The sequence below is a fragment of the Prionailurus viverrinus genome, chromosome F2 (assembly GCF_022837055.1).
Source record: "Prionailurus viverrinus isolate Anna chromosome F2, UM_Priviv_1.0, whole genome shotgun sequence".
In the NCBI taxonomy this organism is placed as follows: Eukaryota; Metazoa; Chordata; class Mammalia; order Carnivora; family Felidae; genus Prionailurus; species Prionailurus viverrinus.
In genome coordinates this window covers 57,388,119-57,409,887 of record NC_062578.1, presented here as the reverse complement: position 1 = coordinate 57,409,887, position 21,769 = coordinate 57,388,119, and the positions used below count along the sequence as shown (strand labels likewise).

Below are 21,769 nucleotides of genomic sequence, written 5' to 3'. Positions count from 1 at the left end.
TTATAGTTTTATTCTTTCAGCACTTTGACTATAACATTGCTCTTTCTCCTTGGCTGTAAGGTTTCTCCTGAGAAAGTCACTGATTGCCCTGTGCAGGTCCCCTTGTAAATTACAAGCTTCTTTTCTCCTACTATTTTAAAGATTCTCTTTGTCTTTGAATTTTGACAGTTTTATTATAATTCATCTTGGAGAATATCTCTTTAAGTTGAGTTTTTTGGGGGGCCAAGTTCATAGAACTTGGATGTCCAAATCTCTCCCCAGAATCTTGGAAGTTCTTGGCTATTTCTGTAACAAGCTTTCCACCTGCTTTCCTTTGTCTTCTTCTCCTTTTGAGATCCTACTAATTCACAGATTGTGAACAGATCTTTTTGTTAAACTTCTCATGTTGAACATATATTGTTTTCTTGATTTTGTTGAATTATTTTTCCATGTTTTTTTTTTTTTTTTTTTTTTTGTCATAGGTCATTGAGCTTCCTTCAAGCAGGTATTTTGAATTCTTTTTCAGGTAAATTGCAGAACTCCATTTCTTTGAGGTTTATTACTGGAAAATTATCGTGTTCTTTGGTGGCGTCACGTTTTCTGGACTAAAATAGTTCCCTGTCTTTACTGACTGACTTCAGGAGAGAAACATCTTCCTTCAGCCCTATTGGTGATTTTGAGGCTTTCTCAGACCTTCTATGAATATGCATGCTCCACACTTTTTTCTCCCTTCTCTTCAGCTTCTATGCCTTCTCTTAATCCTGTAGAGCCAGGCTGGGTACTAATGACCTCTCTTCTGTTTTCCCAAGGGTGTCTCTACGTGCTCAAGTCTGTGATCTCTTCCAGGTCCAAAATCTGGGCCAAATTTCTGCACATAGTCAGTAGCTGTTTGTAAAAACTTGCTCTTGCTATTGTTGACAGCATGCACAGGAGGTCAGCCATGCTGTATTAGGGTGTGTGGAAGAGGCATCAAAGTACTGCAGGTGCCCATGGGCTAGTGAGGAGATCCATGGTTGAGGTGTCCATCCTATTGGCTCATCAGCAGGCCTTCTAATGGACATAATTAGTAGGATCCTCATCCCGTTGGTGTGTTTCTTTGTGAGCTCTGACTTCTCTTTTCCCAAATACTCACCTGCCCTTAGTTTCTCAGGCCATGATTCAATATTGTGGATAAGGCAATAGAGAGATTGTCTTTTTCCTCTCTGGCAGCATCTTGCACAGCTGGAAAAGTCAGACACCCACTCACACACTATCACTTTCCACAACAGGAGAAATCACGGGTCAATAGGGGATCACTTAACACTGCCTTGGGGGGAATGGTAATGATGGTAAAACCAAATTCTTCCTCTTATCCTCATCAATGTGTCAACTTTGATTATTGTTTGTTTGTTTGTTTTTATTCCAATGGTGTGTTGGACTGCTGTCAAAATCCTGGACCTCCATAAAGGGTCTCTCATTCATGGGTGATTGTGTAATTCAGTGTTCTATGAAGCTTTTAGACTGTGGCTCAGAGGGCCTGGAGTTAGTTCAAAGGGCACTTTCAGAATCTACAGCCAGCAACAAAGTCTATACACCAATTATCTGATGTATTGGTAGGTGAGACTCCTCCTGGATCTTTTGGCGTATTTATTGATGACAGAACCAAAGGCAAATGGGGTTGCCAAGTTCAAGTTCTCAGGGCTATGCAATTGTTTTTGAGTCAGCCACCTAGGTGCTGGTCTGTGTTCTCCAAATGACTTTTCTCATTCTTGGACTGTACTGGGGTGTTACCCCTACCTGTATCCCACATTTCTCACAAAGAAATTTTGTCCATTGATGGCTGCTACATTGTTGTTGCTAAGGGGAGGATATAATGAGGGACATATTATTCGGTCATCTGGTGGACTCTGTCTTTTTGTTTTTCCTATGAGTCTTTTTTTTTTTTTTGACAATAGTCATCCTAATAGATATGAGGTGATAGCTCATCATGTGGTTTTGACTGGCTTGCATTGTCCTGATGACTAGAGGTGCTAAGCTTCTTTTCATATCCCTGTTGGTCATTTTATGTCATCTTTGGAGAAATGTCTAAGTCCTTTGCCTGTTTTTAAAACAAGATTATTTATTTTCTTGTTATTAAGTTGCAGGAGTTCCTTATATATTTTGAGTATTAACCCTGTATTAGGTATGTGATTTGCACATATTTTATCCCATTCTTTAGGTTTCTTTTTGCTCTGTTGATTGTTTCTTTTGCTGTGCAGAAGCCTTTTATTTTGATGTTGCCCACTTGTTTATTTTTGCTTTTATTTCTTAGGCTTTTATGTCACATCCAAGAAATCATTGCCAAGACTAGTCATGACACTTTCCTCTATGTTTTCTTCTAGGGACTTTACATTTTCAGATCTTCTATTTAAAACCTTAATCCATTTTGAGTTAATTTTTGTGTATGATGTCAGAAGGGTCTATTGTTATTCTTTTGCTTGTGGACATCCAGTTTTCCCAACATCATTTGTTGAAGAGATTATTCTCTCCCCATTGTGTATTTTGGCACCTTGGACAAAGATAAGTTGATGTGGGTTTGTTTCTGGATTCTCGGTTTCATTCTTCTATATGTCTATCTTTATTGCAGTACTGTAATGTTTTAATTATTGTAGTTTTGTAGTATATTTTGATATGAGGAAGTGTGATGTCTCCAGTTTTGATCTTCATTCTCAAAATTGCTTTGGCTACTTTGAATCTTTTGTAGTTGCATATAAATTTTAGGATTGTTTATTTATCTAATTCAGTAAAAAATGCCATTGGATTTTTGATAGTGACTGCATTGAATCTGTAGATTAGTTTGGATATTATGGACTTTATAACAACATTATGTCTTCTAATTCATGAACATGGAATATTTCTCCATTTATTCCATATTTTTGGAAAATACTCCAATAATTTTTCAGTATCTTCCATCAGTGTTTTGTAGTTTTCTATGTATAAGTCTTAACCTCCTTGGTTAACTTTATTCCTAAGTATTTTATTCTTTTTGATGCTACTGTAAATAGGATTATTTTCTAAATTTCCTTTTCAGATACTTCAGTGTTAATGTATCAAATTACAACTGACTTCTGACATTTTGTATAGAAACTTTACAGACTTCATTTATTAGTTCTAACAGTGTCCTGTGGAGTTAGATTTTTCTACATATAAGATCATGTCACCTACAAACAGAGATACCTCCATTTGCTTGTTAATTTTGATCCTTTTTTTTTTCCTCCCCAATTTCTTTGGCTAGGATTCCAGTAGTATGCTGAATAGAAGTGACAAGTATTGGGCATCCTTATCTTGCTCCTGATATCAGATGAAAAGCTTTTAGATTTTTTTGCTGTTGAGTATTCTGATAAGTGTGGGTTTTTCCTGTATGGCTTGTATTATTTTGAGTTGCATTCCATTACATCTAATTTGTTGGGAGGTTTTATTAGAAAAGGATGTTGTATTTTGTCAGATGCTCTTTTCTGCATATTAAGATAATCTTTATCCTTTATTCTGTTATTGTAGTATATCACATTTATTTGTGTATGTTGAGCCATTCTTGCATCTCAGGGATAAATCCATTTGTTCATGGTGTATAATCCTTTTAGTGTGCTGTTTAATTTGGTTTGCTATTATTTTATTATGGATTTTTGCTTCTCTTTCATCAGGCATGTTGTCCCATAGATTTCTTATAATATATTTGGCTATGACCATCAGGGAAATGAATTGAGAACGATTTCCTCAATATTTTGGAAGAGTTTGAGAAGGATCAATGTTAATTCTTTAAATGTTTAGTAAAATTTACCCATGAAGTCATCTGTTCCTGGGCTTTTCTTTGCTGGAAGGTTTTTGGTTACTTATTTAATCTCCATATTCATTATTGGTCTATTGAGATTTTTCTATTTCTACATAATTCATTGGGGTAGATTGTATATTTCCTGGAGATTTTCCATTTCTTCTAGGTTACCTGGTTTGTTGGTGTATAATTGTTTATAGTGGTTTCTTAAGATCCTTTTTATTCCTGTGACATCCATTGTAATGTCTTCCCTTACAAGTATTGTCTAATTGTGAGAAGAACTGGATTCTTTAGATATTTTAAACCTATAATTGGAGTAAGTGATTTTTCTGGTAGCACAGAATATATATATTCATTTCCCAACCCTCTCTGAAACTTTTAGACACAAAAATGGCTTATGTACCCTAGCTAAATGCATTTATGAGACATATATGATTGTTTGTTTTGCTACATAAAATTATCACAAGTGTAACTGGGTGGTTATTTTGGTGATTTTGGGGTTTAATGTCTCCCGACAAGGTAAACCCCAGGAAGACAGAGTCTGCCGTTAATCTAGGACCATGTCCATTTAGGATGTCCTTTTGTCTCTTGCAGTAAGTGCAGTCCTTGAATCTTAGGCCTTCAAAATACATTTGTTGGCTGTGATACAGCACTTAGAAGTACAAGTTAAATAAACAATATTGCCATATATTATTAACATTAGTACACCTATACTGATGCTGGTGTTCATCAAAGGATTTAATACCTTAGCCTATACACATTTTGTAATTCTGTTGGTTTCTGTTGTGTGAAGGTATCCCATTGAGTATTATTTCCTTAACATCATTTTCCAGGCCACTCAATCCATCACTGTAACTTCATTACCTATACTGGAATTTCTGATAAAATAGAAACTCTCTGTGGGAAGAAACAGAAGCTACAATGATAGGCATGCACTAATAAATACTGGTCAGTTGCTTCTGGATAATGTTTTTTTGTTTGTTTTATTTTGAAGTTTATTTTCCAGCTATTGCTACCTCAAATACAATGTCATTGTAATGTAAATAGATGACAAATTAGTAAAAGAAGATTCATTCATTCATTGTTCATTCAACCAGAAATATACAGAACAGTTACTGTGTATCAGACACTATGCTTAACATGGAAAATGCAAAGATAAATATGTCACTATATCTTTCTTTGAGAAGATCACAGTCTCATAAGAGAGACAGAAAGGTAAAGCAGTAACACAGTGCTATAAATTTAGGAATAGAGATATTTATGGTAGAGTACACAAAAGTGGTAAGTAATCAGCTCCATTTAGGAAGCTCAGGAAATACTTTAAATAGGAGGTGACACTTGGACTGAGTCTTAACAAATAGCAAGAATTTTGGTTAGACAAGGAGTATTGGGTATTCTTAGCATGAAAATTTCATGTTCAGACAGAGCTGTGATATATGGCACATTTGGAGAAGTACACCTAGTTCAGTAAGATTATTGTATAAGGTTTGAGGCAGCACTAGAAACTAAGGCTGCTTATATAGTCAGGGCTACTTCTGAAAGGTGTAGGATGTCATCAGAAATTTGATGTCACTATAGATAATACAGTTAAAAAGCAGCATATGTTTTGATATTTATTCACAATATAGATTATTAAATTAATTATTATAGTCACAAAGAAATTGAAGAAAGTTTTTTTAAGTCCCTTATATATACAACTTTTGCATTTTTTAAATGTTTTGTTGAATGCCAAAAAGGTCCTTTATTTGTATAAGATACATAATATAAGATCAATAAAGCTTAATGGAATTGCTTACCCAATTATCTATAATTTTTCAAATGGTCCTTTTGGTTAGAAACTCTTAATTATGTTGAATACATGAAGGAAATTGAGCCATTTCCATAATAGGTGTTAATAATGCATAGCTGCTTACTCTAAGAACAAAGAATTGAGAGTTTGATATTTTCAAGGGAAAACAGTGACTAATGTATTTAAATCTCACAAATTTAGGTCACAGAAACCAATATATTTGAGAGAAAAGACATGCTGGAAATATAACTTAAGCATCTTTAATCTTGATTTCTAATTTAAAGAGTAGAGTTGATTACCTAACCATGTCAAGGAAAGTCTGATGAGAGTTGTAGAGGGATTAGAAGATAAATGAGATAAATCTCTATCCTAATCAAGTGTAAACTTTATTACATGAAGTTTGTTTTTGCCCAAATTTGTGATTATTTATCTGACTATCTTAGGAGGTAGTTTTAGTTCTATAAAATAAGCAATCAACGAATGGTAGGATTTTCTAAGTTAGTTATCAGGACCCAACTCAAGAATGTGGCAAAGAACTCACCATTGGTAATGAATGAGCATAAGAATAAATGATGTATCCGTGTATATTATATGTGCAGTTGCTTTGAAAAATAATACTTTTAACTCTCCCAATAGTCTAGAGGCTACTTACCAGGAACGACATTTAATTTGTTAACTTTGAGGTCACACAATTCAAAGCAAATATTCACATAATGGTTCTTTGACTTCAAACTGATCCCCAGATATTTCTTAAGAATTAGTAGATATCTTGATTCTCCACCCATGAGAAAAACAAAGAAAAAACCTAGGTACTGTGTGTAGGCAATCTAAGAACAATATTCACTGTATTTTTCAAAAACCACAAAGTGGAATCTATTAGAAGGTGATAAGATGACAACCAAAATTTACAAACATTGTGTTGAGGGACCTTAACTAACACATCAAACCATTTGCTGGATGTTCCCTTTTATTTGGAACAAAATTCTAAAAAACTTCCTGGATTAAAATAAATAGAATAAAAAATACCAGTACTACAAAAAGCAGGTAAATTTGCATTAAAACATTAATTTTTATCAAATCATAAGTTAGTGGAAAAAGTTAAAATATTCTCCAGGTAGAAAAAGACCATTCGTGGGGCACCTGGGTGGCTCAGTTGGTTAAGCGTCCGACTTCGGCTCAGGTCATGATTTCACAGTCCGTGGGTTTGAGCCCCACGTCGGGCTGTGTGCTGACAGCTTAGAGCCTGGAGCCTGCTTCAGATTCTGTGTCTCCCTCTCTCTCTGACCCTCCCCCATTCATGCTCTGTCTCTCTCTGTCTCAAAAATAAATAAACATTAAAAAAAAATTTTAAAGAAAAAAAAGAAGAAAAAAAGAAAAAGAGCATTCCTTTTGGGGGAAATTGAATGAATGCTCACTAAATAGTTACACTTGGTAATGTTGTCACTTAAGCATGCTTTCATTCCATGTGTTGTTTTTAAACAAAGCTAGTGAATCTAAATTTAAATAGGAACTATAAGTAGAAAGATGAAGAAGCGTAGAGAAGTAGTTGGGAAAAAAATAAAGTTAGGGAGTATAGGAAAAGAGGGGTAATTAGGACAGGGAGACAGATAAATAGAAAGAAGAGAGAAGAGAGAAAATGATACATTTAGTGGACAGTGGTGAAGTCAGTGCCAGAGAATGCCTAATGTTCTTTTAATTAGTTAAAAGTTTTGGAATGTTCTTCATGTTTTCAAATCTATTTTCTAATCAATAAGGACGTGAACATAGCATTTGTGAAATACTGAGTAAATGCAAGAGAATGGAGGGGAGGTCGAACAAGGAAATTTAAGTCCAGCTTTAGAAAATTGAAATGACTAATAACTTCTGCTCTAGTCTTCGAGAACAAATTTATAAACACGCGATGGCAGTGTATTTTGTTGCTTTGTTACTAACAGATTGGAAAGCAGTTATAATACATTTAGTGGATCGACCACGGCTGGATCCTGGAGCAGCCGTGGTTTTGGTGCAGTGTCCAGCAAAGTTATCTCAAAGGCTGTCTGATCACTCAGTGCACACTTGAGTATATCCCTTCCAGTAATGCTAGAGATGACATCCAAGCACAGTGGTTTGCTTGTGTGTGTGTGTGTGTGTGTGTGTGTGTGTGTGTGAGCACACGTGCATGTGTGTGTGTGCATGTGCAAATAAACTATCTTGTTTGTGAAAGAAGTATCTTAATTTCTGTCAAGTTTTGAAATCTTCCCTTAGTGAAGAAACAGTTATTTTGTAGTAATGCAAGAAACTGACCACTTGCAGGGTAGGTTATATTAACTGGTCATAAAAATTTTAAAGAACTTCTCTGTTTTCAGAAGCACCGCCCCCCACCCCCAAATTGTGATTGAGGTATAAAAACACAATGGCCTCAGTAAGAGGAAACTATTTTTTAGTGAATAGAAATAAAGACTATGTGAAAAAAAATTCATATTTAAGTTTTGATAGTTAGAAAAAGCAAAATGCTCAAGCAGTTGGGTACTAGGAAAATACTGTGTGTGTGTGGTTGTGTGTGTGTGTTATAAAAAAGGGTAGTTATATTAACTTTTCTTCACTGAAAAGACACCTATTTCTTTTTTTTTTTTAATTTTTTTTTTCAACGTTTATTTATTTTTGGGACAGAGAGAGAGAGACAGAGCATGAACGGGGGAGGGGCAGAGAGAGAGGGAGACACAGAATCGGAAACAGGCTCCAGGCTCTGAGCCATCAGCCCAGAGCCCGACGCGGGGCTCGACTCACGGACCGAGAGATCGTGACCTGGCTGAAGTCGGACGCCTAACCGACTGCGCCACCCAGGCGCCCCAAAAGACACCTATTTCACTGCATATATTTGGCATTTCATTTCTGGCAGCTTCTGAGATAAAGGTTCTGCCCACAGGATAGCATAAGGAGGGACTCACAATGGGGAAATAACAGTCTCAAAAATGCCAGCAACAGATGCCCAAAACTTTAAGGTTTGCTATAAAAAGGACAGGTTTCGTGTTTGTTTGTTTTGTTTTTAACGAAGAAAGTAGAGTCTTCCTATATTCCTAGAGGATGATTTTAAATAGTAAAGCTTTCAGAAAACATGGCCGGTGTTCTTCTGTCTTAGGAAATGGAAATTTGGCTGAGATTCCTTCAAACAAGTGAGTATATTCTCTGATTTTCCTACTCACTCGTGAGGCTTTTAGGAAACAAATCCTAGATTATCTGATGGTACAATTACTAAACAGATATGTCTTGCTTCTTATGTACTTAGAAGGTAAATGCTGACAAATAGGCTGATTTTATCATAGTGATCGTTTCCTCCTTTAACTTGAGATCATGACATTTTAACTCAAGACTGCCTGACAATTATGATTATGATTAACATCAGACAAATCTGATGTTCCTTGAGCCCAATCTATCTTTCCCATGCCTTGATCTCATTATTTCTAGAGACGCATTTTGATCATTTCAATGTCATTGTTTTCCTATTACCTATTAAAGAAAGGCAACATTCTTTAGCCTCTAACTCCAACAGTAATTACGTCATCTTTTACCACATGCATGTTGTAAGATTTCCCCACTTAATCAAATGAAATAATTGTTTGTTTCCTAGATGTAACATGCTTTTCCTCTTTTCTCCTCTTCCCGTTCATTTCCTCCAGCTGACATGCCCCACTTTTTTTTCTTTTTCTAGCTATATAGCTCTTAGTTTTATCTATTACCCTAAATCTTAATTGATCCAATCAGCTCATTCTAGAAGTGATTTTCTTCTTTTTCTGGATTCTGATATCCCTCTTTCACTCCCTCAATGCCTTTTATTTATTAATTCCACAAATATTTACTGAACACTTGTGTGTCAGTTCATATTTGTGAACAAAAGAGACCATATCCTCTAGCCTTCTTGGAGCTTGTAGTCTAGCAGGTGAAGACATAAAAGACAAAAATTTAAAGTTTTTAAGCTATAAATGTAAATTATTAAGCTGCAGAGCCCTTCAGAAAGTGACAAATCGTAGAAGAAGATAGAAGGAGGGTTGAGGGATCCAAAAATGTTAGGGCTACAGAGAGGATGTTATGAAGGGCAGACCTTCAAGAGAAGGTGACATTTGAGCACAGCTAGAAGGCTGTGCAGGAAGAGAGTTTGCTGGAATGTGAGGAAAGGGTGTTTTAGAGGATACCCAGAGCAGACACCCTAAAACATAAGGATGAAGAAGAGCAAGAAGGCAAGAGTAGGAGGAAATGAGGTGAGAGAGAGAAGGGAAAATGGCGGTCTTGCAGGCTATTGTAAGGATGTAATTTTTCCCTCCAGTTGTAATAGAACTCGTTAGGAAGTTTTGAGCAGAGAAGTGGCATGCCCTGACTTATAAGGTACTGTAGGGTGCTTTGCAATTACAAATGTTTGGCAATTTTAATTAGCATTTTTGAATTATTTCTCAATGAATATTAAGCTAGAAAGGTAGGTGAATATTAAGCTACTTGAGTATATTGTATATCATTTATTTCTGATATTGTGCAACACAATGTTTTATTATTGCTTCTACATCCCCAGCAAATATTTGCTAGAAAATTGGTTAAAAAAAAAAGACAGTAACTACATTTATCTAAAGGAGATAACTGTATATTGGTGTAATTATACTACTTTTGTATAATTGTGGCCTATGACTTGGCTATTATCACCCAGGTACCAAAGTTCTGATAGCCAACAAGCTATTTACACCAAGTATTCCAGTATCTAATAGGTTCTTTTGTTAGTTACTTATTAAAGAAGGAGGTCTGGCCTTAAAAAAAAAAAAACATTTTATACTTAAAAAAAAAAAAAACTACCCGTTTTTGTACAATGTTGTTTTCTTCTCAGGTGTTAGTCTGTATTTTTAAAGAAAATTTCTATGTAGCTGGGTTAACTCTTTCATACATTTTGCCTTGTAAAGTATTTGAAGCAAAAATAACTATCTCGAATTTGGCACATACTGATATTTAAGGCTCACATTTGCTTGTCTATCCATGATGACTTTCAAAGTGTGGAATATCTATAGTACAAACAGCCGTTTGTGTCAGAGCATTATAAACTATAAGCATTTGAATGACTGCTAGGGTTCCTCGACAACAGTTAACAATCCCTCCATCATGATTATTGGAATCATTATATTATCATCATTATATTATAAGGTTATTAAATTATAAAGTTAACATTTTTTTCAAGAGTCCAGTAGATGTCAACATAGTAGAAATGTTTTACAGATATATCTTTACTTAATTTTCCCCCTTGAGGCAGGTATTATTTTTAATCCTATCATATAGATGACAAAACTGAAGTTTAGATAGTAATCTGAGACCTCAAAGTAAGTGAGTAGTAGAGGTGAGATAAAAACCTCAGAGAATTTTGGAGCACCTGGGTGGCTCAGTTGGTTGAGGGTCTGATTCTTGATTTCAGCTCAGGTCATGGTCTCATGGCTCATGGGATCTAGTTCTGCTTCAGGCTTCATGCCGACAGCATGGAGCCTACTTGGGATTCTCTCTCTTTCTCTCTCCCCCCCTCCCCCACTCATGTTCTCTGTCTCTCTCACAAAATTTTGTGAATAAAATTTTGTTGACAAATTTTGTTGACATAAAGCTACATTGTTTTTCTGTTTTGGAAATGTGTGCTGGTTTAGTAGTCATATCATTGGATGTAGCTGCTCTGAGTTAATATATTTTTTTCTACCAAGTATCAAATTTTTCTGTCTAATGATCCACAAGAGCACTGGGAATGAATTCTTAAATTGACAGTTTGTATCTTTTGTTGTTTGTTTGGTTTTAACATATGTGATTCTAGTTGTAATTGTATGTCTTGCATAAATATATTTTTTTGCTAGGAAAAATATCCCTAGTACATGGAATGACATTAAATTGATCAATTGTTAGGAAGCTTCTGTAAAGAGAATTTATAATCTCTACTTGCTCTGCCACTTGGATTCTGTTAGAGCTTCGTCATTAAAACTTTTAAAATGCAAACTACAATTTGGTTATAATATGCCTATATCATTTCTTTCACATTTCCTAAAATGTGTTGCCATACACATTTGTATCTTACTCTAAAGGAAATTCTAAAGGGACATGGAAAATTCTAAAGGGACAGTGGAGCGTCTATAAATCAATGAGTAGTTTTTGGTTTTGAACTTACACAATGCGCATGTTTTAAAAGGGCAAATTACATGCAGTAATGGTGTTTGCACATTTAAGGGAGCTCAAAGATCTTAGGACATACTCTGAGGAAGGCAAAGGTACATGTTACCATGATGAATAGATTTTTCTCTCCTCCTAAACCTGAGAACACTCATGATATGTGCCACTAATAACTTTCTCAAATCCTGAGAAAACACAGGTGGTCTGAAAATATCTTTCCATCCCACATCATAGTGGAAGGGCTGGTCCGAATAGCCAAAAGTATAAACATAGTCACAAAATAGTAAATGCCTAGACATGTATTCATTTAACTCTAGCTTATAAATAACAAAAGATTCAATTCAGCACAATAGTTATTTTACTGTTTTCCATCCTTGAGCAATATGCTTAAGAGATAATGCATTAGGTCTTAATGAGTTTATTTTTATAATCACTAAAAATGGTTTCCTCCCTTGGGCTAATTAAATAATTGATTCTTTGAGAAAAAAATAGTGATTTTAAGATTAATTATGTTTTTACTTAAACTAATTTTCTTGTTCTAACTAGTTTATGTATATCATCTCGTACAATGTTAATTGTAGAAACCTCTCCTGCCCAAATTAAATTATAAATATTTGTCATTTCTAATTTCAGTTGCCATTAACAGAATGTATTAAATGCAAATAAGTATAATAGGTTTTACAAACATATCTCACTCCTTAACCCTTTAAGGCCATTAGTTTTGTCATAGTTTTCTCTTTTAATCAAAATTTACTTCATGATCATTTCACTGACTTTACCTCTTTGTGGTGTTGATGTAGAAATAGATTTAGCCTAAGTTGTGAATTCTGGAGACATTGTGGTTTTGTATTCCTACACTTTCTCTGGTTGTATCTTGAGCTAACAACATTAGTCTGTTGGTTTTTCTCCCAGTAATATCAGTAACATTTTAGCTTATACAGAAACTTTTTGTTTGGGGTCAACAAAAAATTCAAAGTATTTAAAGTCTTGTCACTTTATATAATTTTTTACATATTTTTTAATATTCCTATAGTATATATGTGAAACTTATTGATCTTAAACATACAGAAACATACTCTCATAACAACAGAAAAAATATCCTATCCTTTATCTAGAATGTAAAAGACAACCTCACTCCCATGCTTAAAACCACTAAATGATGTTAGCTTTTATGTCCCTGCCACTATTTTAAGTATTATGCATATCTTGTTTTCCTTCAGCATTACAATATTCCTATGAAGTTGGCATTTTTCCACCTCATTTTATAGGTGAGGGAACTGAGGCATATAAGTGATTTCAGACTTTACCAAAGATTACGAAACTAGTGCAGATCGAGGTTGTGTTCTTAATAACTAAGAAATTTTCCTTCACTACCCACAGGAAAAAAAAATAATTTCCTACATTGGTTGAGATTATAAAATTGTACACAATGTATATATCCTGCCTCCCTTTCAGCTTTCTTGCTCTTTTCAAAACACTACAATGTGCTTTGGGGGAAAACATTCCCCTGTTTTCCATACAGAAGGAAAAATCACTTGAAACTTCATTTATTTAACATGCCACCTTGTCTGCCAGGACATCACCATCACCTTACCCTTTGTTATCATGAGTTGGTAAAATATATAATTTTCTAGTAGGGTTATCCTTTATGAAATAATAATTTAAACAAAGGTTAACCTTCATTTTTTGTGACTGTTTCACTACCCTGTAATCTTTTGAAATAGTTACCTCTCCTGTTTCATCAAATGTTTCCTTAGAGCATGGTCGCTTATGTGGTAATATTTCTTTGCATTTCTGACATCTAACATGATACAGAGTACACAATAGGTGCTCAGCTGTTGTTTATGTCAGATTCTCTTTAAAATGTTATCATTTTACTTAGTTTTCGTTACTCCATAGACTAAAATTTGCTAAGCACTTTCTATTACTGAATATTCAATTAATTATTCAGGGTAATGCTAAGTTAAATGTTAACTGAAGTAAGAACAAGTAAAGTAAGTAAGTAAAAATTTACGGATTAACGTAAATGCGAGTGAAGTCCATACATCACAATGTGTTCCTGACCCACTGCTGCCCATCAGTGACTATTAAGTCAGAATAGTTCCTTCTGAAGAAACTTGCTTACAAACATTCAAGTTACATGTTTCATAATAGGTATTTGGCAAATATTTGTTTACCAGATTAATTAATCAATTCCAACATACATTATACCAGAACAAAGTCTGTGTGCTTGCCACTGGAGTTTTCTACAAGTCCTCAAACGAGTACTCCAGCTCATCTTGGATTCATTCTTTGATTGTCACCAACTTCTGTGTTTTTTTTTTCAGACAGTTATATTACAATGATAAATGTGGAATGCCAAATGGCGATTCTAGTGTATTTTAAAAAAATCCCTCGTATGTTGTATAAACAGAAATAATAGTTATCTTGAATCCACTATTTAGAGTAAGATTTAAAATTGAAGACATGAAATATATTTAAAATAACAAGACTTTGCTATCACTGAATACAACCTTTGTGCAAAGACACATGATTCCGTTCCTGCTCCTTTCTTACATGTATGCAGTTCCAATATTTTGGTCTTGATTTTCAATAAATTTATACATAGGTTGTCATGTCAAATTCGTGAAGGAGTTTTTCCTCTTACAAAACAATTTACCAGGAATCTTAGCAGTAATTAAGCTTTCTTCTTCTTCCTGTCTGCCTCTCTTGATGCATTAAAACTAATTAAAATCATTATGAAATTCTGGGCAGTAATATATATATATTTATAATATATATTATATATGTTAAAATATATATACAAAGTACACAACAGGTCCTCAGTAATTACTTATGTCAGATTCTATTTAACATTTTATCATTATGTATATCACATATATATGATATATACATACATATAGTCAGAATGATCAGATATAAATGATATGATTTATGATTAAGAGCATTTTCTACTGCAGATTGATTGCCTTGTGAACAGATTGGAAAGAATAGTTTTGGGTTATACATAAATGGTTATAAATAAATGTTGGAAATGTAAAGAACTGAGGTTTTGGCATTTTCATTCAGGGTAACTGCCTACTGTAATTTGACAGCAAACAGAACTCTGTGCAATTTTTGATATGGATTTGTTGCTGGATTCATTTCTGTTTGTTTTTGGCTACAAAAGCAGATCAATTGATCCAATTCTCATTTCAAAAATTCACCCAGAGAGTATCTTTGATTGCCAACACCAAAATTTACACTCATAAAGCTGCAAATGACTCAATATTTTGATTGCCTTCGTTAAACAAGAGAATCCTTTACAATATTTTTATAAAAATTCTCTTTTCTTTCTTGATTCTAATAATCTATTGATTTTGCTACTTATAAAGAAGTGAAAATAATTCTCAAAGAAGACTTTTTAAAGAGTTTTTAAGTTGAAGGGTCATTGACATACAAGATCATGTTAGTTCCAGGTGGACAGCATAGTGATTCAACCTTTATATGCATTATGAATAATCACCACCATAAATCTAGCTACTTTAAAATTGCTATTTAATCACTCAGAGGTTTATTTGTTCAAATAAAAAAATGTAAAATATGAACTGTAAGATTTTCAGATATTTCTGTTTTATCTTCTTTAGTGTACATAAAATAATTGGCTGCAAAAAAATGAGAGAGGCCATCAGTGACTTCTGCTTATCTGATTACCTCATCACCTTGCTTTCTACCTTGAAACAATCATATTCAACAGATTAGCTGGTCCAACTCAATCTCTTTTTTTTTCCTAACTCAGTGTCTTAAACAATAGAAGGGAATATGTACTTTTACCCTCAAATTCGCTACTAGTACTAATTCATCTAATAGATGAGGAATTTTATTAATTAAAAATTCATTCCAAATTATAAAAATTTTGGAAATACAGGAACATTCAAGGAAAGGCATACAAATCGCCAATATTCTCATAATCAAGAACCCTAACCTATACTAATATTTGGCATATTTCCTTTTACTCATTTTTCTCTGTTCATATATATAGGTATATATGTATAATTTTTAACTTACAAAATCGCTATTACATAGTTTATTGATTTTTGTATCACATTTTAAAGTTAAAACTTATAAAATATTTTACTATGTCCATATATATTATGTATAAACCTCACTTCACAATAAAGCTCTCAATACTCTATAGCATCACTATACCATAGTTTTATTTTGTTCTCCTCTCAGAAAAGGAAATCACCACTTCTGTATATTAATAGTTTTCTGTGTATATGACTCTGAATGAAGTACTTGATAGAAAAGAAAAATGAACATGTGCAAAATTTGGCCTTCTCAGTAAGAATGACTGTAAGAATGACCTTAGCAGTAAAGAGTAATAGAAGTACTGTTCGGGACTCCCTAAAAACTAAGATTGTACCAAAGGGAGGTGAAATCTTATTTATAAGACATGTATGTTTATATCATAAATCACTTTTTTGGGATATTCATTCATTTTTGAAAAGGGCTCCATGAAGTCAGATAAATGTAATGTGTAAGGCCCATTAGTAGGTATTAAATGAGATTAAAACAAATATAAGACAGTTTCTTTCACTTCTTAGATCCTAAAATCTAGTTGGGGAAGCAAGACATGAAACCTTAAAATTTTTAAAGTAGGTCACAATGTAATGATAACTTATCTTGCCTTGGTCCAGAAATGCAAGATTTCAAAAAAATCAAGAGATATGGAGCATGATATATGTTTAGAGACCTACTTAATTGAAGCACAGGGCATTGGAATTCCAGTCCATGGACTACTCTAGCCTCCTCTAGGATTGCCTCAAGTGCACTCCCAAATGACCAATTTACTCTTCCTCTTTACTGCCTTCCTTTCTGATCTAATCATAATTCTATAAAGATAGTGCTCTCCTGTCATTTTCTGTCCTTAAATGTGACCTAATTTGGCATGGTTTTTAGCTACTCTGACCATTGTATTATTAGGCAGAGAAAGCATTTTTCATTTGCAGGGGTAGACATTAGTATCTATTAAGAAATTATCAAAACAGGGATTCGCTTTGTTTTCCATACTCTTCATTCATCCAGTCAACTGATGTTTATTGAATGTGTCCTTAAGATGCTGTGCTCTAAGCTGCCCTTAAGAGTTTCTATTCTCAGAGGGGAAACAAATATTGAACAACTAATTACATAATTATTTATTCATTATTAGTTTATACTAAGCATCACAAAGGAATGTAGAAAGTAGTGCTATGAGAGCATCCATCAGAGGGAAATATCAAGGAGTAAAAGAATGTCTGAAGTACTGTAATTGTTTAGGATTTAATTTTTAATGTTTTTTCATGAAAAGAACATATGTATAATGACTTTGCAGTGGTGACTACTTATTCTTATAATTTAAATATGCATTAGATTAGCTTCAAAATGTGGATTGCAAAGAAATGGGTAATAAACATTGGCTTTTACTGAAAATATAAGTCAGTCAGAGAAAGACAGATATCATATGTTTTCACTCATATGTGGAACTTGAGAAATTTAACAGAAGACCGTGGGGGAAGGGAAGGGGGAAAATAGTTTCAAACAGAGAGGGAGGCAAACTATAAGAGACTCTTAAATACAGAGAACTAACTGAGGGTTGATGGGGGGGGGGCGGGAAAGAGGGGAAAATGGATGATGGGTATTGAGGAGGGCACTTGTTGGGATGAGCACTGGGTGTTGTATGTAAGCAATGAATCACAGGAATCTATCCCCAAAGCCAAGAGCACACTGTATATACTGTATGTTAGCTAACTTGACAGTAAATTATATTTAAAAAAATAAAATAAAAAGTTTGTAATAGTAGTACATTCACATGTTTGAAAAAAATATTTTGGCAAAAAATTAATTTTTAAGACTTTATTTTAGGAAAACAGCTTAACATTTAGTATGTATTGTCCCCATATATTGAAAAATATATTGTCGGGGCGCCTGGGTGGCTCAGTCGGTTAAGCGTCCGACTTCAGCTCAGGTCATGATCTCACGGTCCGTGAGTTTGAGCCTCGCGTCGGGCTCTGTGCTGACAGCTCAGAGCCTGGAGCCTGCTTCAGATTCTGTGTCTCCCTCTCTCTCTGACCCTCCCCCATTCATGCTCTGTCTCTCTCTGTCTCAAAAATAAATAAACATTAAAAAAAATTAAAAAAAAAAGAAAAATATATTGTTAATGTGAAAATAATGGAAGTGTTTTGAATTATATAATTGTCTCCCCTTCAGAAATAACTGATTTCAAGTGTCACGAAAACTTTTCAGGTCTCAATGAGCTACATGTTTTTCTCCTTTTTATTTATAATATATATGGACAACAAATCTTCCTTAAAAATACATTTAAAAATTTTACATGTAATAAGTAACTTAAAAATGTGTCTCATAAATTAAAAAGTCCATTCTATATTAAGGAGGAAGGAACCAGGTGATATGGGCAAAATAGCAAATAGTTTTTTAGTTATTTTATTAAGAACACTTTAGAAATATAATTTCATTCTACTCTCACAATAAATTATTATTTCTTTTTTATCTAGGAAGTTTTTAAAAGAATTTTTAATTTTTGTTTTACAGTAGAAGACTTTTAGGCTGGGAGTTAAAAAAGACTTTAAGCGTAATCACAGAGCTATTTAATGGTTGGTGCCATGAAAATCCAAAGAAATAGTTTTATGGTATAGTTCCAAAGCACATTGCTTTTAACAACTACAGTTAAATCTTGTTCACTTAAATATTATTCACAGAACATTCTTAATGTCCCAATGTAAAATCTAGTTTTAATGATAATGGTATTCAATTTTGGTAATTTAATATGCATAATTTAAGCATTCATTACTTGAAAGTTACTTATGCTATTATCTTTATATTTCTCAGCAATTGGTTTGGATTCCTGTCCTGAACCGCAGACTCCCAGCAGTGGAATGAAAATTGGAGACAGATATATGGTTGGTGATGTTGTGTCCTTTCAGTGTGATCAAGGATATTCTCTTCAGGTAAGGTGATTTTTAAATTATAGTTTTGATATGCATTGCTTTTTCAGAATATTTTAACAGAACAATGATTGATAATCCACAAGTTTCAAAAAATATTGATTTCAGACCAAGTAGCATACCAAGTCAAAGGTATTAAATTTGTTCATAAAACTTATTCATGAGAGAAATTACTGGAATGGATTAAATGGTTTTTTTTTAAGTTTATTTATTTTGAGAAAGAGAGAGAGAGAGCAGGGGAGGGTCCGAGAGAGGGGGAGAAAGTACCCCAAGCAGGCCCTGCACTGACAGTGCAGTGCCTGATGTGAGGCTCAAACCCACGAATCGTGAGATCACGACCTGAGCCCAAATCGAGTCTGTAAAACCAGCTGAGCCACCCAAGAGCTCCTGGACTAAATAGGTTTTATTTGCAAGGGACCAAAACTTAAATTTGAATCAAAATTAATATTTACTTCACACTTTTTTTTCTATTCCCATAGGATGTAACAACTGAACTCCTGCATCTTTTAGAATCTTTTAGATTTGAAAATAAAAACAAAGTGCTACTTAAAGCATTAAATGAAACTTCCATGTAAATAAATTCCCCAAATTAGTGAAAATCGACTACAAATACATTTTAGAGGGTCTCAAATTTATGGTTGCATAAAAATCTCTCTAAAGACCTACTAAAAAATTGAGAAAAAATATGAGGCAAAAACTATTTCATATGTTAAGTAAATAAACTCCTTAGAGGAAGCAAAGTTAAAAATTAATAATTTAGAGTCTTTAAAGTTGTATTACAAATTATTAGTCTCAGAAGAACAATCAGATCTTTCTGGACTTTATATTTTAATTTAAAATTTATATACCTTAATTGACTTGTTTTAATATTTTTATTAAATGTTTTTAAATTATGCTTTAATCTATCTCACCTTGAATATTATAACAATTTATTATAAACAGTAACATATGTGGTCATTTCATTCAATCTTTTAAACAATTTTTTACCATGATTTTTTTTTAAAGAAAATTCCAGTAAAAGTTTGAAAATATAAGAAATGAAAATATATATCTAAGCTTGTTTTTATGATACTAAGTTTGCTATGTTTAATTCAGTCTTTTTAAAGTGAGTACTGAACTGTACTGTCTTGTTTATATAGGGTCATTCTCATATTACATGTATGCCTGGACCTGTAAGAAGATGGAATTATCCAATCCCAATTTGTTTGGGTAAGTTGAGGAATTGTAACTCATTTATAAGCTTTATCAAATTTTAAAGACACACCCTGTATATAACGTTCTTCAAACATATAGTTTGCCTTTTGTCAAGTTTTATGGAAATTATATTTTGAGCTAAACATTTCATGTCTTTTAAAATTTATTTTACATGTTTAGAATTTTTAACTCAAACTTCAATATCAATGGATGACTTCAGAAATTGAGAAAAGTTACTAGATTGTTCGATCCTTAGAACTTTTTCTCAGTACGCTGTGATAGAAATACCCATAGATCAGGAAAGTAAGTAAATATTCATTGCTTGCTATTAAGCCGGAAACAATAAGGAATCTGGAGTGTACCAAGGGAGCATGACAGTCCTTGAGATGTCTTCAGTAGTGACAGGTGATTTAGATATGGAATATATCAAAATGGCACTTGGATCTTAGAAAGAATGGACCCAATATGTGCCCTAACTTACTGCTGCTTCCAGTCATTTCTGTCCACTTTTTCATGTTTTTTTCTCTTCCTCATTTCTAGTATCTGTATGCAACCATTAATATCCTGGGCTCTACAGAGTATCTGAGAAAGACATATGAGGTGTGATCCCTATCTTTAAATCATTTATATACCATTTAGAGTGGTAGAAATAAAAGACATGAAATAAAAGAGTAATTTAGTTCTACCATTGACTACATGATGGAATTTCAGGAAGATGAGATGATGTTGACCCAAGTCATTGGGAAACTTAGTCAGCCCATAAAACTTAAACAGAGTTTTAGATGGTAAGTGTAATTAAGATAAATATATGTCGAAGATAGCCTTTTTTTGAGTAGGAAAACGGGCAAAAACAAAAGAATTGGTGTGACTTCTATGACTTCCCTCTGTATTGTATTAGTTTGCTTGGGCTGCCTTAACAGAATACCACGGACTGGTTGGGTTAGGCAACAAAAATGTATTTGCTCTCAGTTCTAGAAGCTAGAAATCCAAAAGCAAGGTGCTGGCAAGGTTGTTTTCTCCTGAGGCCTCTCTCCTCGGCTGGTAAATGACCATATTCTCCCTGCATCTTCACATGGTGTCTTTTCTCTTTTTTTTTTTTTTTGTTTGTTTCCTTTTTTGTTTTAAAGTTTATTTTTTTATTTATTTTGAGAGAGAGAAAGAGCAGGAAAGAGAGAGAGGGAGAGAGAGAATCCCAAGCAGGCTCTTCACTGTCAGCGCAGAGCCTGATGTGGGGCTTGAACTCATGAACCATAAGATCAAGACCTGAGCCGAAACCAAGTAGAATGCTTAACCAACTGAGCCCCCCAGGTGTCCCTCTAGTGTCTTATAAGGATGGTAGTACTATCAGATTAGGGCTCCACCCTTATAATTTCATATAACCTCAATTACCTCCTTAGAAGCCTGAAGTCTAATATAGTCAGATAATGTGTGAAGGCTTTAACATATGAATATAGGGCAAAGACAAGTCAATCTATGCCTATGTACCAGGTGTACTATTTCTGTTGAGACTACTGGAAAATGTGTCTAGAAGCAAGGATGGTCTTAATTACCCAAAGATATTGAAAGCATTTAGATTTTATTTTATTTTATTATTATTATTTTTTGATGTTTGTTTCTTTTTGAGAGAGAGACAGAGTGTGAGTGGGGAAGTGGCAGAGAGAGAACGAGACACAGAATCCAAATCAGGCTCCAGGCTCTGAGCTGTCAGCACAGAGCCCCACTTGGGGCTCAAAGTCATGAACCGCGAGATCATGACCTGAGCTGAAGTCGGACATTTACCAACTGAGCCACCCAGGGACCCCAAAAGCAATTAGATTTTAGATTGGATGATGTTTTTTAGAAGATATATCTCTTTAGATATCAAATAATTTACAAGTCAATTAT

General features: G+C 33.9%; 1 protein-coding gene across 2 annotated transcripts in view; it reads left to right on the top strand.

The window, feature by feature from the left end:
• Positions 1 to 21,769, top strand: part of CSMD3 (CUB and Sushi multiple domains 3) — a 1,270,863-nt gene that overhangs the window by 1,117,143 nt on the left and 131,951 nt on the right. For both annotated transcript variants that reach the window (XM_047842282.1, XM_047842281.1), the window contains 2 exons: positions 18,576 to 18,694; positions 19,831 to 19,900. In XM_047842282.1, coding sequence (XP_047698238.1) covers positions 18,576 to 18,694; positions 19,831 to 19,900 — 189 coding nt within the window. The remainder of the gene's footprint in view (positions 1 to 18,575; positions 18,695 to 19,830; positions 19,901 to 21,769) is intronic.